At 33.2% G+C, this 18,583-nt stretch overlaps 2 protein-coding genes across 3 annotated transcripts in view; one reads left to right on the forward strand and one right to left on the reverse strand.

The window, feature by feature from the left end:
• Positions 1-4,847, forward strand: part of LOC129227037 (protein cereblon-like) — a 44,313-nt gene extending 39,466 nt beyond the window's left edge. For both annotated transcript variants that reach the window (XM_054861673.1, XM_054861674.1), the window contains exon 9: positions 1,138-4,847. In XM_054861673.1, the coding sequence (XP_054717648.1) occupies positions 1,138-1,300 (163 nt within the window). In that variant the 3' untranslated portion in view covers positions 1,301-4,847. The remainder of the gene's footprint in view (positions 1-1,137) is intronic.
• Positions 4,848-7,173: 2,326 nt separating this feature from the next.
• Positions 7,174-18,583, reverse strand: part of LOC129225815 (dual specificity protein phosphatase 3-like) — a 31,527-nt gene continuing 20,117 nt past the window's right edge. Inside the window, exons 2-4 of the mRNA XM_054860326.1 lie at positions 12,821-13,101; positions 10,929-11,158; positions 7,174-9,101 (exon numbers count right to left, since the gene is read on the reverse strand). Coding sequence (XP_054716301.1) covers positions 8,896-9,101; positions 10,929-11,158; positions 12,821-13,101 — 717 coding nt within the window. The 3' untranslated portion in view covers positions 7,174-8,895. The remainder of the gene's footprint in view (positions 9,102-10,928; positions 11,159-12,820; positions 13,102-18,583) is intronic.

The following is an 18,583-nucleotide window of genomic DNA, read 5'->3' on the forward strand; positions in this document are numbered from 1 at the left end:
TGTCTGTGTGCTGGCATAAGTGTGTGGGTAGTTGTGTATATGAATGTGTGTATGTGTGTGGGGGGGGGGGGTATGTGTATGTGTGTAGGCATATGTGTTTGTGTCAGTGTGCAGGCATGAATGTGTGGGTAGTTGTGTGTATGTGTGTGTGCGTGTGTGTGTTTAGTTGTGTATGTATGCGCGTGTGTGTAGGACATGGATGCAACCTGGAGACGGCTTTCGCTATAGGAGCAGCATCGTGAGGAGCCGGTCGACGGTGACAGGGTGCGGAGGGTGATGGTGGGAAAATAAAAAGATAGGACGTCAAAACAGTCAAATGAGAACAATAAGCAATCGTGATTGCTCAAAAAAGTTTTATTTCAAAGGAAAAACCATTGCTTTTCTGGATTCAAATAACAACTTTGGACCCCCGTTGCAGCCGAACTAGGGCCTATGCAGTCAAACCGCTTTACATGGGTTCATATCTAGTGCGAACTGACCTAAATCCAGAATTTCATCCAGATCTGTGACCCTCGAGGTCGTGCCGTTTGGTTGTAAGATGAACAAAAATTTCTGACCTATTTACTTAAAATGTTTGTGGTTGAATACTGTAATTTTCTTTTTTAGAAATTATTCATCATTTTGTTTGGTGGTAAAAGTCACATTGTGTTAAGAGAAGAAAAGATTTAATATTTTACATAAAAAATAAAGCCCATACATTTGTTTAACCGTGGACATTTCAACTTACATGGAGATAAATCTGTACATCTTCCATTGTGGATTACAACCTATTCCGCTATTGTCAATTATCAGTTTCCTGTTTTCAATATTTTACAAAAACATTCATTTATAAGAAATTGGTGATTTTTTTCTGAATGTACTAATAGTTAGATTCCAATGCATGTATTAGTACCTAGTAATCTTTTTTAAAAATATAGGTATGTATTTCTTCGTTTTTTACTCATTCATGGTTGTTACAAATAACGGCTGATACAAACAAATTTGTGTATTTTTTACATTTCCTATTAACAGAGTTCAACTGTAATTGTCTTAGAGTTCTGTGATAGTTGACCTTACCAGGAAAAAATGCATATTGATTTTTGAAATAAATTAAAATTATAGAACTTTTATTGAAATGATATCCTTTTAATCTTGCAGATATGCCTGGACTATAGCTGAATGCGAACAATGTCACTGTCATATGGGATGGAAATTCACTTCTGTAAAGAAAAATCTTAAGCCCAGCAAATTTTGGGCTCTTTGCCGGTCTGCAATTCATACAAAATTGGCAGAAAATGTGGAAATATCTATCGATGACTGAGAAAGAGACTCTGAAAATATGTATTTTTTGTGATACTTTAGTAGAAGTCAAGGACTTAATGAACGGCCCTTTTATTCATGTTTTGTTAAATATTCAAACAAAAGAAGGTATATATTTTTCATATGGTTGTATTTAAAAAGAAAATTCTGATAATTTTGTATGATATCTTTGTTGAATTTTGTTCGCATTTTAATCATGAGTGGGGTGACTTCATCGTCTAAAAAAAAAAAAAAAATCTAGTAAGTTTCAGTTTAATTGCAGAGTTGCACAGAACAATCAGGGCAACAGGGAAATAATGCAATATCAGGTTATTCTGGAAAAATTAGGAAAATAAGCAAAAATTTCCCGAAATTGAGTAATTCTTTATCTTAATTATCACATCCTTATTAAATTGCAAACCTAAAGCTTTACTTATAAAAGTTTGCCTTCTTTTATGCCTCTAAATCCACAGTTCGAAAATTGCGAACTTTTCACACCCTCTCAGAGGATTTGAACTAATTTTCGATCTGTACTAATTATTGTTGAAAGGGTAACTAAATAGAATTTTGTTTGGTTTGTTTAGCTGGCACGTAATTTAATTGCATAAGTTTTATGTGATAAAAAAAAAAAAATGTTGACTAGGTTACTCTGAGATGCATTCTGCTGTAATTTAAAATGATTTGGCTATTTTCAGTTAAGAGCTTTGAGATTGAATCTTACAATTTATTAAATTGCAGTTATTCCTTGTAGGTTCATTACAGCAATTCAGTGTAACTTTGAGGTTTACAATTTCAATATTTTAAACTGCATCATTAATATTTTAATAGTTTCATTGTGTTTGTTGGTATGAAGTATTAAAAACACTTCTAAGCTATTGTTTAGTTATCTAAAATTAAGAAATGTTATTAAATTCATTTCATATAAATTATTAGCTTCATTCAAAGCCATCTTTTCATTTAGGGTCACTTTTGTGTCACATTAGAAATTGGACACAAAATAAATGACTTTATAGCAAGAATCAGGGCCATAACCCTACTTTTGTTTTGAGGAGGGTTTTACCAAATATGTACATTTCTTGTGGAATCTATATGATAAAAAAAATGATTTCATTTGTATATTCTATTGATTTTGTTACAATAGGTTATTTAAATGAAGGTGTTCTGCTTTAGGCATTAACATGAGCAAATGAAAAAGATGACTTTCAAATGAAGAAAAATGCATACCATCACCCCTGTGAAATATTTGGTGTCTTTTCAATAACTCAGAAGAATAGATGCATGTACTCATATATACACATTCGAAATAATGTTTCTTGAATTTATATTTTTGACACTTATAAAACATGTTAAGTATTAGTTTGGCACAGGGCGGGATTTAGGGGAGGGCAGCGGAGCTACTGCCTCGGGGCCTCCACAACAAAGGGGCCCCCACAATAAAATGTTTGCAAAATATCCTAACTTTCACAGGTCAGCAAATTTTATGTTTTTTCTCCAATATAAATTATAACAATAATAATATTAAAAAAATAAACAGCAGTAACTTCAGGATGTATTTACTATTAAAGTGCTGATAAAAAATATCGGATATATACATATATATCCAAATATTCGGATATATATTAAAGTATCGGATAATTTCGAAAATATGATGATAATTTCGAACCCCTGATTAGGGGCCTCCACTCCTTTGTTGCCCCGGGGCCTCCACACTTCCAAATCCAGCCCTGGTTTGGCACTTTCAACTTTTAAGAATTTGGATGTTTTTGTTAGCGCCAAGGTATTTTTAAAATCTGAAGGAAAACGTTGTAATGTTTTGTACGGAAGGATGTGTGCAATAACTATGATAAAAATAATTCCTACAGATAAAACCCTGAGTTAAGACAATTCCTGTAAAAAAAATTCAATTTTTTTTGGCAAAAAAACTATTGAGAAGAGCATTTTTGGAACAGTTTTGAAATATTCTGAAGAAGGTTCAGCCCTGTGTGTGGTTAAAGTAGGCACAACTTTAATGAAGCAAATTTAATTTCTTGTTTGAAAATCCTTTTGTACTTTACGACATCAAAAACTGTCTATAATTTATAATATTGCTTAGAATATTATAATGTAGTTGAAAATCTTTCAACAACTTAAAAAAATGGAATTATTGAATGAAGCAATTTGTTGTGCACAATTCTGCTACTGTCAGCCCCGCTTAATCGGGAAACCGATAAACGAATACCCTGCTTATACGAATAAAACCTTCCAGAACCGAATATTTCCCCATAGACGCAATGTTAAAAATTCCCGCTTAATGGAATAATTTCCCCCGGATAATCAAATAATACTGTTCAGCTGTGGCAAATATTTTTGCTGAGAATAATTTTGAATAAATTAAGTAGGAACAATTATTGAAGTAAAAATATAAAGTAATATTTTTCGCCGACAACGGGTGAGAAAATTTGTATTCCATCAAAGAATGTGCTATTTTTTACCTTTTTCGTTTCTTTGTCTTTGCCATTACAAAAGAAAGAAAAAAGAACAATAGATAACGCAGTCGATAAATAAATTAAATAGCACACAGAAATATACACATTTTGGATAATAAATTGATAAGTATTAAATGTAAAACACAGTAGACGAGGGGGGGAAAAACGAGTCAGAAAAGTGTTCCCAAAAGACCTTGAGCAAGCAATCCCTTATTATAGATTTTTTCAAAAAATAATATACTGAAAAAAGGTCTAGAGACAGATTTCATAACTCAAGTTGTGAATTTCTTTTAAAAAATTTTATTGATTTAATTTAGTTCAGTAACTTTTTGTCAATAACATTAATTATTTCCTTTATATAACTATTGATCAATTAGTATTACGTTTTAAGACAAATGTCAATTTAGAAAGGGAAAGAAAGTTTCCCCGCTTAATCAAATACCCCGCTTAATCGAATAAAATTTCTTGGAACCGACGTTTCAATTAAGCAGGGGTGACAGTATTTATTTATTTATTTATTTTTTGTAAAATAAGGAGCAGTAACTTATTTCTAAACTTTACTGGGTGAGCGCAATACTAGTTCTAGTTTACTCCTCCTAGATTTAAAAAAATGATATACTAAAAAAATTGAAATGACGCAAGGTTAATCGACATGGCTCAAAATAATCCTAAATTACTGTACAACAAAATTATAGTATACATGTTTTTTTAAAATTTTATTTCATTAGTGAAACTTTTCATAATGTCTAGCACTAGATTTGTTTTCGTTATACATATAATGTTTGCCTTTGAGTAACTTAGTTGAAGGTTTTATTTTTCTTGTGCAATATTCTGTAATGATGAATTTTGTTTGAATAATATCTTTTTTTTTCCTTAATATTATTTTAATTTATCTCCAAACTTTCAATTCTTTTGTAATATAAGATACTGTATGATATTTGTATCAAGCTAGGATAATAATGTAAATATATCAGCGCTTTTGTTTTAGTGTACATAAATGTAATTCTGTTCCTGTAATAGTGGACTCGCTATACTGTAAAAGTCTTTGTAACAACAGCAAAAAAAAAAAAAAAAAGCATATTTATTGTAAAGAATAAAGTTTTAGTTTAATGTAGTTGGCTTTTTATGTGCGTTTAAAATTTTGCATGCACTCTTGAGAAGATGTCTGTATAACAAATGAAATAACACAGGAGGTCTTATCTATTTCAGTAACAATGTAAGTTAACTAATTTCAGTTCTTCGTTTTTTCTTGCTGTTTTGTTCTGATAAATTATTTTGTGGTAGTTGCAAAAAAATTTTCGCTCACGTACACAAAAATTATTATTATCATTTGAAATCACGGTACATAGTTTTATGCTTTTCAAATCTCAAGCTAGTCTTAAAATTAGGAAAACATACTACGTCAACAGGGTTATTTGCAACGGGAGTAGTTTGAAGAGGGCTCTTGATCTTCGTTGGGAATGGGGTGGTTTCCTTCAGTCAAAAATACTACTTTTAGTCATTGAAATGGATAGAATAAGCAAATAAATAATGTGGGCCCAGAAAATACTTCCATTTTCCCAGCAGTTTTTTTTTAAATTAATTTTTTAAAATGTCCGATTTTTCAAACAAGGTGTGGTCTTTATGTCACAAATGATGCTTTTTGGCGCATCTTTCTACTACGTTTCCACGTTATGATAATCAAGCAGCGAATTAAAATTGCACTCTACGCTTGCTATCAACCATATCGTTGCCAGTACACGTGAGTAAAGATGCGAATTAAATATTTAGCTCTGTGAGAGTGGCAACACAGAATGGCTTTTCATCATTTGTGATTATTTAAAAATGGTCAGATCCTATGTTTTTAAGCATGCTCTTTCATAAAAAAAATACTTTTGAATTTTTGAAACGACTGATTAATTCACTAGGTCAAGCCAAACTGGCCTAAGAGACTTACTAGTTTTCACTCTTGTATATTGTTTTGTCCGAGAGGTTTAGCAACTCATACAGAAATTCTATGGTGACTATGTTGATGGTGTTATCGACAAAAATGAGATTTTAGGGATATTTGAAGAAAGGTTTATGTGATTTCCAACAACAGTCGACAAAATATTGAAATTTAAAGTTAAGCTACTGGTAAAAAAAAATGTATTTTCTGTTGAAAACAAATAAGCGTCTAGGTACAGTAAAATTGAAGTAAGGTGGTAGTTGATAAGCATGAAAAAACGCAAAATTTGCAGATACTCTTCTACCATAAGGCAGAATTGAGCATTTTGGTACTCGTATGATTCATTTGGTTTTGTATTATAGTCTGCTGTCAGATCATCGTAGAGCAAGCCGGGGCTTTTGTCCCTGGTGGTGGTTAGCGGCTAATTCATCAAGCTTCTGTGCTATAAAAACTTGAAGGAAGCTGGGTATGGATAGCAGTTTTAAGATTTGCATCGAGTTAGTATAGTTGAAGATCTTACACTGGCCTGGTCTTTCACACGTTAAAGTTAACAGTAGCTTGTAGAATTTATATTTATTTTCAAATTGCCCCGTAATTTTGTACACCTGGAGTAAAGAAACTTAAAAGAGAGAAATAAAAACTACATTAGATTACAACCTTTTTTTTTCCAGAGTTTTTAAGTGAGAATTAATTAAAGCATTTCTAGTGAAAGTAGACTTATTCCTTTGATCTGACTAATACTTGTACTAATTTTATTTATATGTTCAAATTTTACCAGAAAGATAAAAAAGATTGCCTTCAATATTTAAAGGTGATCTTTCTGTGACGGCCAGCTGGTTTTCACACCAAGGGCGCCCATATAGGGGGGTAAGTGGGGTATCAAGCCCCCCCCTCCTCCCCTAGAAATGAGACTTCCTTGCTTTTAATGCTTTTTTTCTTTGCAAAAATCTTTAAAAATTTCTTTTCCAGCCATTAATGAATAAGTTATTAAAAATGTCAAATTTGAATATCTCTAATCTGTATTGGAATCGGTTTCTATGGGGAAAATGTTCTGCTAAACCGATGGGAAATTTTCTGAGCCCCCCCTTTAAAATTTTGCATATGGGCCCCTATGCTTCACACCTTTTGCCCATTGCACTCAACGGCCACTTTTGTCAGTTTGTTGCCTGTGATAAAACTTAGATATGCTACTTACAGCAATTAGTTTTTAGGCCATATTATTGGTAATAAACATTTCAGGGGTAGCCTGAGGCTACTTTTCAGCAGAGTTTAAATTCACCCACATGCAGCAAATTGTTGGTTGGTTTTAGTCTAATTAATAGGCATTGAACTGTCATTTAAAACAAAAACAGTCAAAATAACTTTTTCTATTTAAATAAATGTTTTCTGTGATGCTTAAAGTGATTAATAATATTTTTTCTGGAAAAAGAGACACTTAATAATTTTAAGTTACTGTTTGCGCTTCATTACAAAATAAATAAATAAGCACTCAAAAACATTGAATTGATGAAAAATATTTTTAATACTTTTTAAGTTTTCTTGAGTACATTTAGTGCTGACTTTGAGTGAGAACAGAATTTTTGGATGGATTTCATACAATGGGGTTGTTTCCTTAAATCAAAAGTACTACTTTTGGTCACTGAAATTGATAGAATAAGCAAAAATAATAACATGGGCCCAGAAAATACTTTCATTTTCTAAACAGTTATTTTTTAATTAATTTTTTAAAATGTCCGATTTTTCAAACAAGGCGCGGTCTTGATGACGTCATAAATGATGCACTTTGGCGCATCTTTCTACAGCGTTTCCGCGTTATGATGATCAAGAAGCGAATTAAACATTGCGCTCTACGCTTGCTATCAACCCTATCGTTGCCAATACACGTGAGTAAAAATGCGAATTAAATATTTTGCTCTGTGAATGGCAACACTGAAGGGCATTTCATCATTTGTGATGTCATCGGCAGAAGTATAAACAATGAAAGCGCACCGATTTAAGTATTATTTTTTAATATTAAACTTAAGCAAATTATTTTAAAAATAGTCAGATCCTACGTTTTTAAACATGCTCTTTCGGAAAAAAATACTTTAAAATTTTTGGAAACTACCCCATTTATACACTTCTACAATCAACACAAGAATCTTGATTTGCAATTTTACTTTTTCTTTAATCCACAAATCATTCATAGTTTGACTTGTAAGATTTCTGAAACATTCAAACAAGACATAAGAATGCGCTCCTCCCCTCGCGGGTATTCAAAAGGGAACACACCTTTAGCTGGTTTTTATGTTTTTTCAGTCTCAATGCTATGAATAAATAAATGTTTTTGATTATGGAACCTAAACCAGGGGTAGTTATATAAGTGACCCTAGCAGATAAATTTGAACATCTAATTTCTTACATGTTAATATTTGTAAGTTGCTTGAATGAAGAGAAACGCTTTGAATGAGGAAGAAAAGTGCGAACAATATTTACATGGTCTTTTTATTAGCTAGAACTTTTTTTTAAAAAAGTCTTTTTTTAGTTTTAAATTTGTGAAAATTTTCACAATCTTATCCGATATTAATTTCACATGTCAGTGCTGCAAATGACAAAAGAATTATCCTAAATATTCCTTCACAGTTATTTATTTTTAGACTTTTTTTAGTCATCTGTAATCAGACTTATTTTTTTTCATCGGGACGTGAATTAAACTGCTCGGGACACTGGTATTTCGTGTGAAAACCGGAACTGTCCCGGACAGATCGGGATGTCTGGCAAACATGTTCATTAGCCGCAATTCCTTTTCTAAAGTTGCATTAAGGCGGAGCAAACATAAAATATATTCAATAAAATTATTTTTTTGATTTTTTTTTTAAATCTTAGTTTCCTACAGTGGCTGACTTACATGTTTGGGGCCTTGTCGTAATGCATTTTTTTTGGGGTCAGAGATGAAAATATTTTTCATGTGACTTTTGGAATTTGCTTTGAGGCCCTAATGTCATATGGGCATCTCACGATTAAGACATGGTAAATCCGCCACTATGCAGTGAACGTGTTAAAACTCATTATTATTGCTATTATGCTCCCTGATTTTTGATGTTTTAAGTTAAAAAATGTTATTAGAGTTCCATCATGTCACACGAGCAGCGCCGTGCGAGCCAATCGGCCGCCGAAGGCGGCTGGCAATTCGGCCGTAACAAGCATCGTAATTGAGCAAAGCATCCGATCTCTTCAACCTCAATTTTATGAACAGAGTTTATTATTTCTTTTCAGCTTGTCGTTGAGATCGCAAAGTTGCTGGAGGAACCCATCATTTGGAATGATCGCTCTGTTCTTGCGGACTGTCTTCACTGCTTCTTGCGCTGTGAGGTTTCTCTTGAGCATGAGGAAGGCACAGACTAGGGTGGCCGAACGGCTGATCCCGGCGCGACAGTGCACCAGTACTTTTCCTGCATGAAAAATGAATGAAACGTCAGTGACACGATGTAGCATATATTTGTTTCAAACTTCGTAAAAAATGAACTCACAGGGTTGTCGCTGTCTATAAATGATGTCAGACTTTTTTTCAACATATTTGACCCATCCCCCCTTGACACAAAATGTCATTTACCCTTACCACCTCCCTTCCCATTGTCACATGTCACGCTATATTATAATTGTAAAAAAAAATTATTTCAACCAAATGTGTGATGTTACACTTTCTGTTACCCCCTCCCTTCCTTTTGTTACGAACTGTCACAATTTCACGAGCCCCTCTTCTCTGAAAGTGTGACATCATTTGTGACAAGAATTTTGCGTTGGGAGGTATTTGATCAATCTACTTTCAGTCTCGACCTCGCACCAAGCGATTTCCAATTATTTGGACCTAAAAAAAAAAAACCTTCGAGGTCCGGCAAGATGGCTTGTTGAACCGCAGCATCGGTTCTGAACTGCTGACCTCCCAAGTGTTTCTTTTAAGGTCCAAATAAGTGGAAATCACTTGGTGCGAGACTTTAGGAGCGTGGTTCAATACCTCCAAACGCAAAAATTTATCCATTTTTGTTTCGGCGGGACATGTTTCCATCAAAGCAGACATCTTCTAAACCGACATTTTGCCCAGTTAGTGGACGCCCAGCTCCATTCACCGGCACCGTTTGAAAGCACTGATTTTCTTCGTCATCTTCAGCGTGATTTTCATTCATACAAAGAAGCTGTACTGTACACCCGTCAGAGCTTTTATTACCTTACTTTTTGAAATGCCTACGAATTTACAACATTTGTAACAATATTTATCGTTTGCTATTGAAAATATCTCACATAGAAATACAGGGTGGCGACAGGAACTGTGAAAAAAAGTTCCCTGACTTTTCCCTGATTTCCCTGATTAAATTCACCAAATTTCCCTGATTTACGTTACCAATGATAATGGTTTTCTTTCTTTGCTCTGCTTGAAATCCATTGTATGTTTGTATAAAATGCAGTATTTTAAACGTTTTAAGTTGTGTTAAGTTGTTGAACTAAAGATATATTTTAAAAAGAGGCTACTTTTTTAATAAAATGGTTAAAAAAAAAAACAAATCAAGTCAATTTTTGGGGGGAAAAAACCTAAAAAAATATTAAATTTTTCTACATGTAAAGATTGTAGAAAATTAAAAAAAAATACTTTACTTCCAGAAACCACTTAGCATAAGAATTAAAAGAAACTATTGAAATCACTCTTAAAAACATATGTGTATTTATGATAGAACTAAAAAGTAATTGAAATTATTTTGAGCTAAATTTTCAAACAGTATAATAATTGTTGCAAGAATAATAAGTAATAGTGAAAGAATAGAAGTAATATAGTTATTCTTATATAACTAATTGACATATTTATGCAAAAAATATGAAACCATTTGACATCCATTCATAGGGAGCGTTTCTCTAATCAAGAACATAGATTTTAATGAATGAATACAGCATTTTAACAATAAAAAAAAATAAAGATATTTACTTAAGTACACAAGTTAACTCTATTTCAAATATGCGGCAGTGTATAATCGCACATCATTAATTTTACTTTTTTTTACAGATAATTGACGGAAAATGCGCAGAGAATTAGAGTACTAAATTTTGTAAAGCAAAAAAATATTTTTTTTTCTTCATAAAATCAATTTTCCCTGATTTTTTGTTATTTTTTCAAAATTCCCTAATATTTCCCTGACTTTTCCCTGATTAATAAAGTTCCCTGACTTTTCCCTGATCTCCCTGATCTGTCGCCACCCTGAAATATGATCGTCATGACCAACCAAATTTACCTCCACTTCGGAGAGCCTCGTCGATGAAATCTGCCGCTTCTTCGAAGTAGGGATGTATCCTGAAGACCACGTTGTCGAAGGCTGGCACGCCTAGGAATTGAATGCCTGTTTGCGAATAGAATCCAGCCCAAGTGTTCACCTGGCCGCAGTGTTTCTCACGACCCTGGGCAGCATTTAGAACATGAGTAATCCCCATGCGTTTCAGTATAGATGTGCAGAGGGCTGTTGGGCTGAAAAATATAGCTTATATAAGATCAGTGCGCCAAATAAGGCTATGCTTAGGTTCACGGCCTAGTATCTGGCCGTTACCGTCGCAACAGAGTCTGTTGCGACGGCAACGATCTGGCTCATTTATCACATGACACATGAGCAAAAATGGTGAGATCAAACACGTTGACCTCACCATTTTTGATTTCGATAAAATTTGGCATGATAAGGTAAATAATCCTGCCAAGTTTTAGATTTTTTATTTTGAAAATTCTTCCAAACGCAAGAGTAAAAAAACCCAAAATGTGCGGGAAAAAAGTTATTATAGTAATATAAAAATTTGAAAACCATTGTAAAGCTAAGGAATAAGAGCTTCCATTGATGCATAACATTACTTTCTTGAGACATATTTATGTTGTAAGGTCATTCATCGTGATTTTTGACCTTTAATATCTTAAAACATACTTCCTTGGAAATTTTAGAAAAAAAAAAAATATATCATTGCTCGAACACTATTCTTTCATTATACCAAAAACTCTACTATAATAGGAATAGAAGTTACAGTCTTTCGTAAGTAAACACTTTTGCAATTTTAGTACATTTTAAGTTTTTATATCCCTGTATTTTAAATAATTATCAAAATAAAAATATAAAAACTGGCAGGATTTACTTATGTTGTCACACGTTTCCTCCATGCCAAATTTTGTTAAAATTGGCAATGATTAGATCAACTTACTTTTTTCTGATTGATCTGATATGAAATTGCTCACATGACTCATAACATATGAGAGAGAGAGATAGAGAAGGAAAAAAATACATGTGAAAATTTGAGTTTAAATTTCGCTGTTCAGCAGTTTAGCATAAAAAAGCGATTTGGTCTTTTCAGGAGCACAGGTCCTTAACAGGGTCAACTGTGATAAAACGACAAAAAGGACTATCTAACGAAAAAAAAAAACCTTTCTTGTCAATATGAAAACTTATATAAAATATTTGATAAACTCAAAAACATTATCATAAAATCCATATTTACTTCAATGGAAGTTAAAAAGATCATCCGTCACATTGCATTGCATTGCACCCCGAAACTCCCCGCGCCTGCAGTTTTATCAGTTTTCTGCAATATTCACACTGCGTTTTTTTTTTTTTTTTTTGCCTCAACCGCCTTATTAGAGAGACCGAAAAGTAATGTCGTTTCCTTTAAAGAAATAAATTTTTTAACAAATATTGATAAATTAAACAAATAAAGTAATTTTTAAACTTCTGAGTAATTTTCAATCCTGAATCCACAAAATTGAATTGTTTTCGTAGAAAAATATATAAAGATGGCATTTTCGATATCAGCCAAATTGTCATGCCTTTGTCACATAACCGTTGGGACAAAGGGAAATCAAGTGGTGCAATAGTATGGTGGATGAGGCGACCGACTGAAACTCCTTATTTTTCTCCTCGTTCATCTCCACGAATCACGCCTTTTGTGTTGATAATCTCTGGAATGTACTCTCTCCCGATATTGCACCATCCGATTTTCTATTTTCCGATCACTGCAGCACTTTCTAAGTCTCAAAGTTTTTTTTTTTTAATCTGGCTGATATGCTATGACCAATTATTTGAATGCAAATCAATGGCTTTCAGCTTATGAGATTTCTTGCGAAAGTTATTAAGAACAACGTAACTTAAAGGCTTACGCATCGCTGAGGTAGATATCTGGATATACTTCGTTCCATGGATCTGTGGGCAGGGCGTAGTATCCGGCCGGTTCCCTGATGATGTCCAGCAGCTCGTCCGGGGTGCAGAGAGGGAGTTCTTTCCTGCTGAAGTGTCTGTTTGTGCTGTAAAAGGAGGGAGCTAAGCGTAAGCTGTCCTCCTTCCGGAAGTCGGAATCGAGGTAGGAAGTGGACAGCGGCCTCGGTCGCCGCTCGTGGCGGTGAGCTGCGGATCGCAGAAGTGACGGAGATCGACGCCTCAGCTAAAAAGAAATAAATAAATGAAGGAAAAATAAAAAAATAAAGAAATAAAATAAATAAAGTACAGATTATAAAGCAAATAAGTAAATACAAAATGAGATATGATTTAATAAAAAAAAAATTAAATAAATAAAATACAAAGCAAACAAATAAATAATGAGATATCAATAAATCAATAAATAAAATATATAACGAATAAATTAATTAAAAAGTGAAATCTATATAGATAAAAATGGATGTATGTTTGTGGGTATGTGTGTATGTTCCTTATACAAATCCACAGTTTTCGTCGGATTTCTTCCAAATTTGGCACAAAGGTAAATTGTTGCTCAGGAATTCATATAGGCGGGTTTTTGGGATAGGGAAGTTGCAACCTATTAAATGTTCATATTTTGACTATTGGACATTGTTAATTGACCCTCAAAACTAAAAAATTCACCATCGCCGAATTTTAAAACACCGTGGTTGATTTTTAATGAATTTTTAAAATCCACGCGCAAAAGTGCGCGCTTCTGAAACGTCACGAGCCTACGTCACAGGGCGCGAATGGGCAGCCTTCCGCCGAAGATCCCTTGTTTTCGCTAGGAACATTTTGAGCGCGCTGATATTTTTATTTTTTAGAAATTCAATAATCCTTTTGAGCACACTATGGAGGCCGGATTCGTTAAAGCACAATCTAAATAATCTTCCTCAAGTAACACCAATGATATATTCGAATATTTTCGAGAGGATGAGAGGTTTAATGTTCCAGAAACGCGAGGAGAAAGCCTTTTACGTTTCGTCTTCGAAGTCGAATGCGTGACCTTCGCTTCTCCCTTATCGGAAGAGGGGATGACGTCACTTCCTATGCCATTTGGCGTCACAAGAGCTTGAACTTTAAAAATTAATTTAAAAAAAAACTACTTATCGTATCGCAAAATTTTTTTCACCTATGATGTTCATACATGTTCATATAAAAATAAAATTTAAAAATCAAAAACTTCCCTATTTTAAAAACATCCAAAGAGGTCTAATTTCATATTTTGAGTCATAGAATTGCTCTTTTCTGCACGATCGAATTTTTGTATAGTTATGAATTTTGTCTACATGAAAAGCCGGTAAAAAACTGCCCTAGATGAAGTTTCTTCAAAGTTTAACTGTAATCGTTAAATTTGTGAACCTTGGTTCAAAGTAAATGAAAATGGTTAGCAACATATAACCACCAGGAAATATTTTAAATATAATCAACACAAAAAGTATCCTCAACCATGGCCGTTAATATAGATTAGCGAAAAGCGTAAAGCATGTTTGGCAAAAAAGCCGAACGAAGAAGGAATGCTGTTTTTAGTAGTTCTATAATTGCACCCTGAAAGGGGATGCATTGAAATCACCGTCGGTTCTTCTTCAATTTGTTCGCGCATTTCGCTTATAAGTTTTCAAGTAATAATACCGTAACAATAAACGAAAGTTTGATCTGTATTTTCTTCATAACCAGCACAGAAAATACCAAAATGAGATAGGTATTAAAAATGCATTCAATTGTCGAAGTACAATCTTCAACTGTTTTAGCATTAGAATACTCAACTTATATTAAAACGACATCCTTGCAACGGAAATTTAATTTAATATTGTATTATCCTTAAACAAATCAATATGTATATGTTATTTATACTATTCCATGATTTACCTAATTCGGTTCATCTAAGTTTCACCGAAATCGCTCCAGGTTATCAAAGAAAAAGGGATAAAAGTACTAATAGGGCTAATGAATTGCAAAATAATCATTTGTGTGCATAGTAGTGTAGATTGAATTTATCTTTCAAGAGGTAGGAGGATAGTCATGGGGTTCATTACATGTACATAAACTACCATACTAGGATTGCTAATGTGTGGTGAAATAAAAGACTGTGCACCTTTAGACCCGAAACCACACGGAAATGTAATACGGCGGAATTAATAGTTTTGGAAGGGTAAAAGTTTAAAGTTTGAAAAAATGCACACACAAAGAAATATTAATTTAAATTTAAACTTTTAAAATGCATAAAATGTCTCCATTTTTATGTAAACAAATTTCTTAATCGTTTAAAATTTTATGTTACTTTAACGCTCGAAGCAATAGTACACCTGATGGAGCATCTTCGCTGACTAGCAATAATTTTAAACCAGTTAGCGGGTATGATGCAACTTTTGACACTAAGAGATTGCTACTGAAATGGGCATGATGAAATATTACACCACATTATAAAGTTTTTTCTTTTTAGTCTTCATCGTGAAATTAATTGAGCAAAGCTCCATTTCCAATTCCAAGACTCTCAGTTCGATAACTTTTATTGTAAACAATCGAAAAATATTAGTGTTTGTAACTACCACTAAGTAATTCAACCGTCATTGAAAAAATGGTGTATGATAAAAAATTTTGAAAAAAAAAAATAGAACCGACTTCAAAATTGCTCTAAAAAGTGAAAAATAATTTTATTCTTTAAACACCATCGATAATACTTTTAAACATAATTTTTGAAGTTGGCGCAAAAACAAAAAGTAAAATCCATTGTAACCATGCTTCGTTCATATTTTTTTCAGAAAATCATCCAAAGTTAAGAAACGAAACATTTATATCGTTACTCAAATATGCTGTCATCAATGCGTAATGCATGTGGTAGTGAAGAAACTGGACGTGGTTAAATTTATACTTGTAGTTGAGTTATGGCTGTGAATGATTTTATCGATCGTTTTTGCGCCAACTTCAAAAATCATGTTTAAAAGTATTATCGATTGTGTTTAAAGAATAAAATTATTTTTCACTTTTTAGAGCAATTTTGAAGTCGGTTCTATTTTTTTTTTCAAAATTTTTTTATTTTATTCTTTTTAGTGTAAATGTAGATATTTCAGTAAAAGTAAGAAGTTACCTAGTACCGTAAACCGGGGTTACTTTAGACTGACGGGGTAACTTTATAAAAACCTGTTTTTTATTTTTGAACAGTTCTGGCGGGCTTAATTTTACAATTGGCGACCCCCTGGTGGTCTCAGGATTCCAAGAATCACTTTTTAGAGTGCGCTGACATCGCCAATTGATTGAAACAGTAAAATGGTTTTGGCAACACTGATTTATGTGTTATCCGTGATATCAGCTTTTTTCAGTTTGTTGTCCTAACCTCTTCTGGTTCTGGTGCCACCAACTGAGCAACCTTTTGAATTCAGGCGAGTTATTTTCTGATTAATCATGTATTTAAGGTGATTTTGTCTTTTTTAAAATTTCTGTAACTCAATTCTACGATTTACTATGAATTAAAACATAAAACAACACAAGTTGAAGGGGTAACTTTGATACATGGGGAATTCTCAATCTCGCCGCATCTGCTGCAGGATTCGAATCCCAAGGATCATACCTGGAGAGAATGCACTGTTTTCAGTTGACTTGAAGCCATAGATCAAAGACTGCTGTGAGTGCACCTTGGATAATGTTCACGATATAAGAAAGATCTCATGTGCCTCATTTATTTTAAAAAGTTTGTGATTTCTGTGCCTTATTCTTAATTTCCTTTCGAGCGTTTATAACTTTTGAATCTATTCTTTTCAAGTTCTAGTTCAAGTTTTATTTTATTCTAATCAAGTAGTTACCTTGATATTTTTTATTGTCAAAATGAAGAAAAACATTACGATGGCTGTGGTTTTACATTTAAAAAACACGCTTGATGTGGTTTCAAGCTTTTTTCAACTGATGTTTTATAATAAAAAAAGTTTCCTATGAATTTCTCTCTTTTTAGTTTGATTCAAAACTGATTCCTGCTAGATGAGCATGCTTAGAGTGGTAGGAAACACTCTACGTGACTTAAGAACCATTTTTCATTTAAAACCAGCCTTTTTAAACCCAAAAAATAGAAAAATTGAATTTTGTTATTAAAAAAAACTCAGGCTACCTTTTTATGGGGTAACTTTATTACAAACCACCGAAACAGTCGTTTTAGATGGAGAAAATACGTTGTTACAAAGTAACCCCAGATGATGGGGTAACATTAATTTAAAAAAGAAATGACTCCCTTCCCTCCCTATTCAATATATCAAAGAATTTCAAACGGCAATTTAAAGCTGAGATGTTAAGCTATCGTTTGGTTCAAGAATTGTTGAAATATCTTGAAAAATGAGGGTGCTACAAAACAAAATATGCGAAACCTGTATCAAAGTAACCCCGGTTTACGGTAAGAAATGCGGCTCTATATCACTGTATTGCTTTAGAAAAACCTTTATTCAAAATTATCATTACAATTACTATTAATGTTACAGTTATATGGCACCAAATTTTTATAACAATGAGTTTCATATTGTCGCGTAGATGAAGATAGCGAAGACAATGTGAAAGCCAAATGAAGCGAATACTCGTTAGTCTCAACTCGAGATCTTTATTCAGAACCACGAATGAACGTTACATCTCCTTATATACAACTTGAAATAGCGCTGGAACTTTCCAGACTTGAAAAGATACAGAAATTAATAGAACATTCGAGAAAATTCGGGAAACAGTAGAAACGAAATTTTAGTAAAATTCACTTTGTCCTAGTCGGGATTTGAACCCGGGTTGCTCGTGTGGGAGACGAGAATTCTACCACTGAGCCACCGTTATCCACGGATGAAAAGTGCGAACTTCGCTACAATATCATTTTAATCATTTAATAGGGAAATTTACTGTTTTTTGCCCATAACTTTTTTTCTAAAGAACAAATATGGTCAAACAAAGTAATGGGACCTAAGTTGAGCCATCCTCTATCCATTAAAAAAAGAATCATCAAAATCGGTTCACTAGATGAGAAGCTATGAGTGGACAAACAAAAAAAAAAAAAACATACATACGGTATGAACTGATAACCGCCTCCTTTTTGAAGTCGGTTAAAAATGGATACGTATCAGTGTTATAGAAGCAACTCTGTTCACAGTGGAGGGATAAGGTGAAACAATTTGTATCTCACGTATAACCACTAATCGCAATACATCATTCTTTAAACTTCAAGAAATTAAAATCTCCAGTAAGACTTAAGTTCTGTATCACGATCAATAAGTCAGAAGGGCAGGCGATCAAGTACTTTAAATGCATGTGAAATTTACCTATTTCCCATATAGATAGCTTTATGTTGCATGCGTAAGGTTGGGTTCACTCAAAAATGTATTTCATTTTGCTGCTGGAACGGGGACTAAGAATTGTATTTAGGAGCAAGATTTGAGTTAAATTTACAAATTAAAAACTTTGAATAATTTAACTTTTTAGTGTTTGGATTACGTTTCTAAACGTGGAAATACATTTCCTTCGTTTTGAAGCTGCGGATATGGGGAACAGAATGTGCAACAAGCTTTTGTAAAACATAAACAAAAAAAAATGTCCAATATACAGTTGTAAGTTGAAACAAGACGGTTTTTTTCTCTCTTTAATTTCATGACCTGCAAATTATTTAAAAAAAAAAAAAAAGCAGATAGTGACCAAAATGTGTACGCCTATTTCTTTCTCTATAAGGCAGT

Source organism: Uloborus diversus, chromosome 7, assembly GCF_026930045.1.
Source record: "Uloborus diversus isolate 005 chromosome 7, Udiv.v.3.1, whole genome shotgun sequence".
In the NCBI taxonomy this organism is placed as follows: Eukaryota; Metazoa; Arthropoda; class Arachnida; order Araneae; family Uloboridae; genus Uloborus; species Uloborus diversus.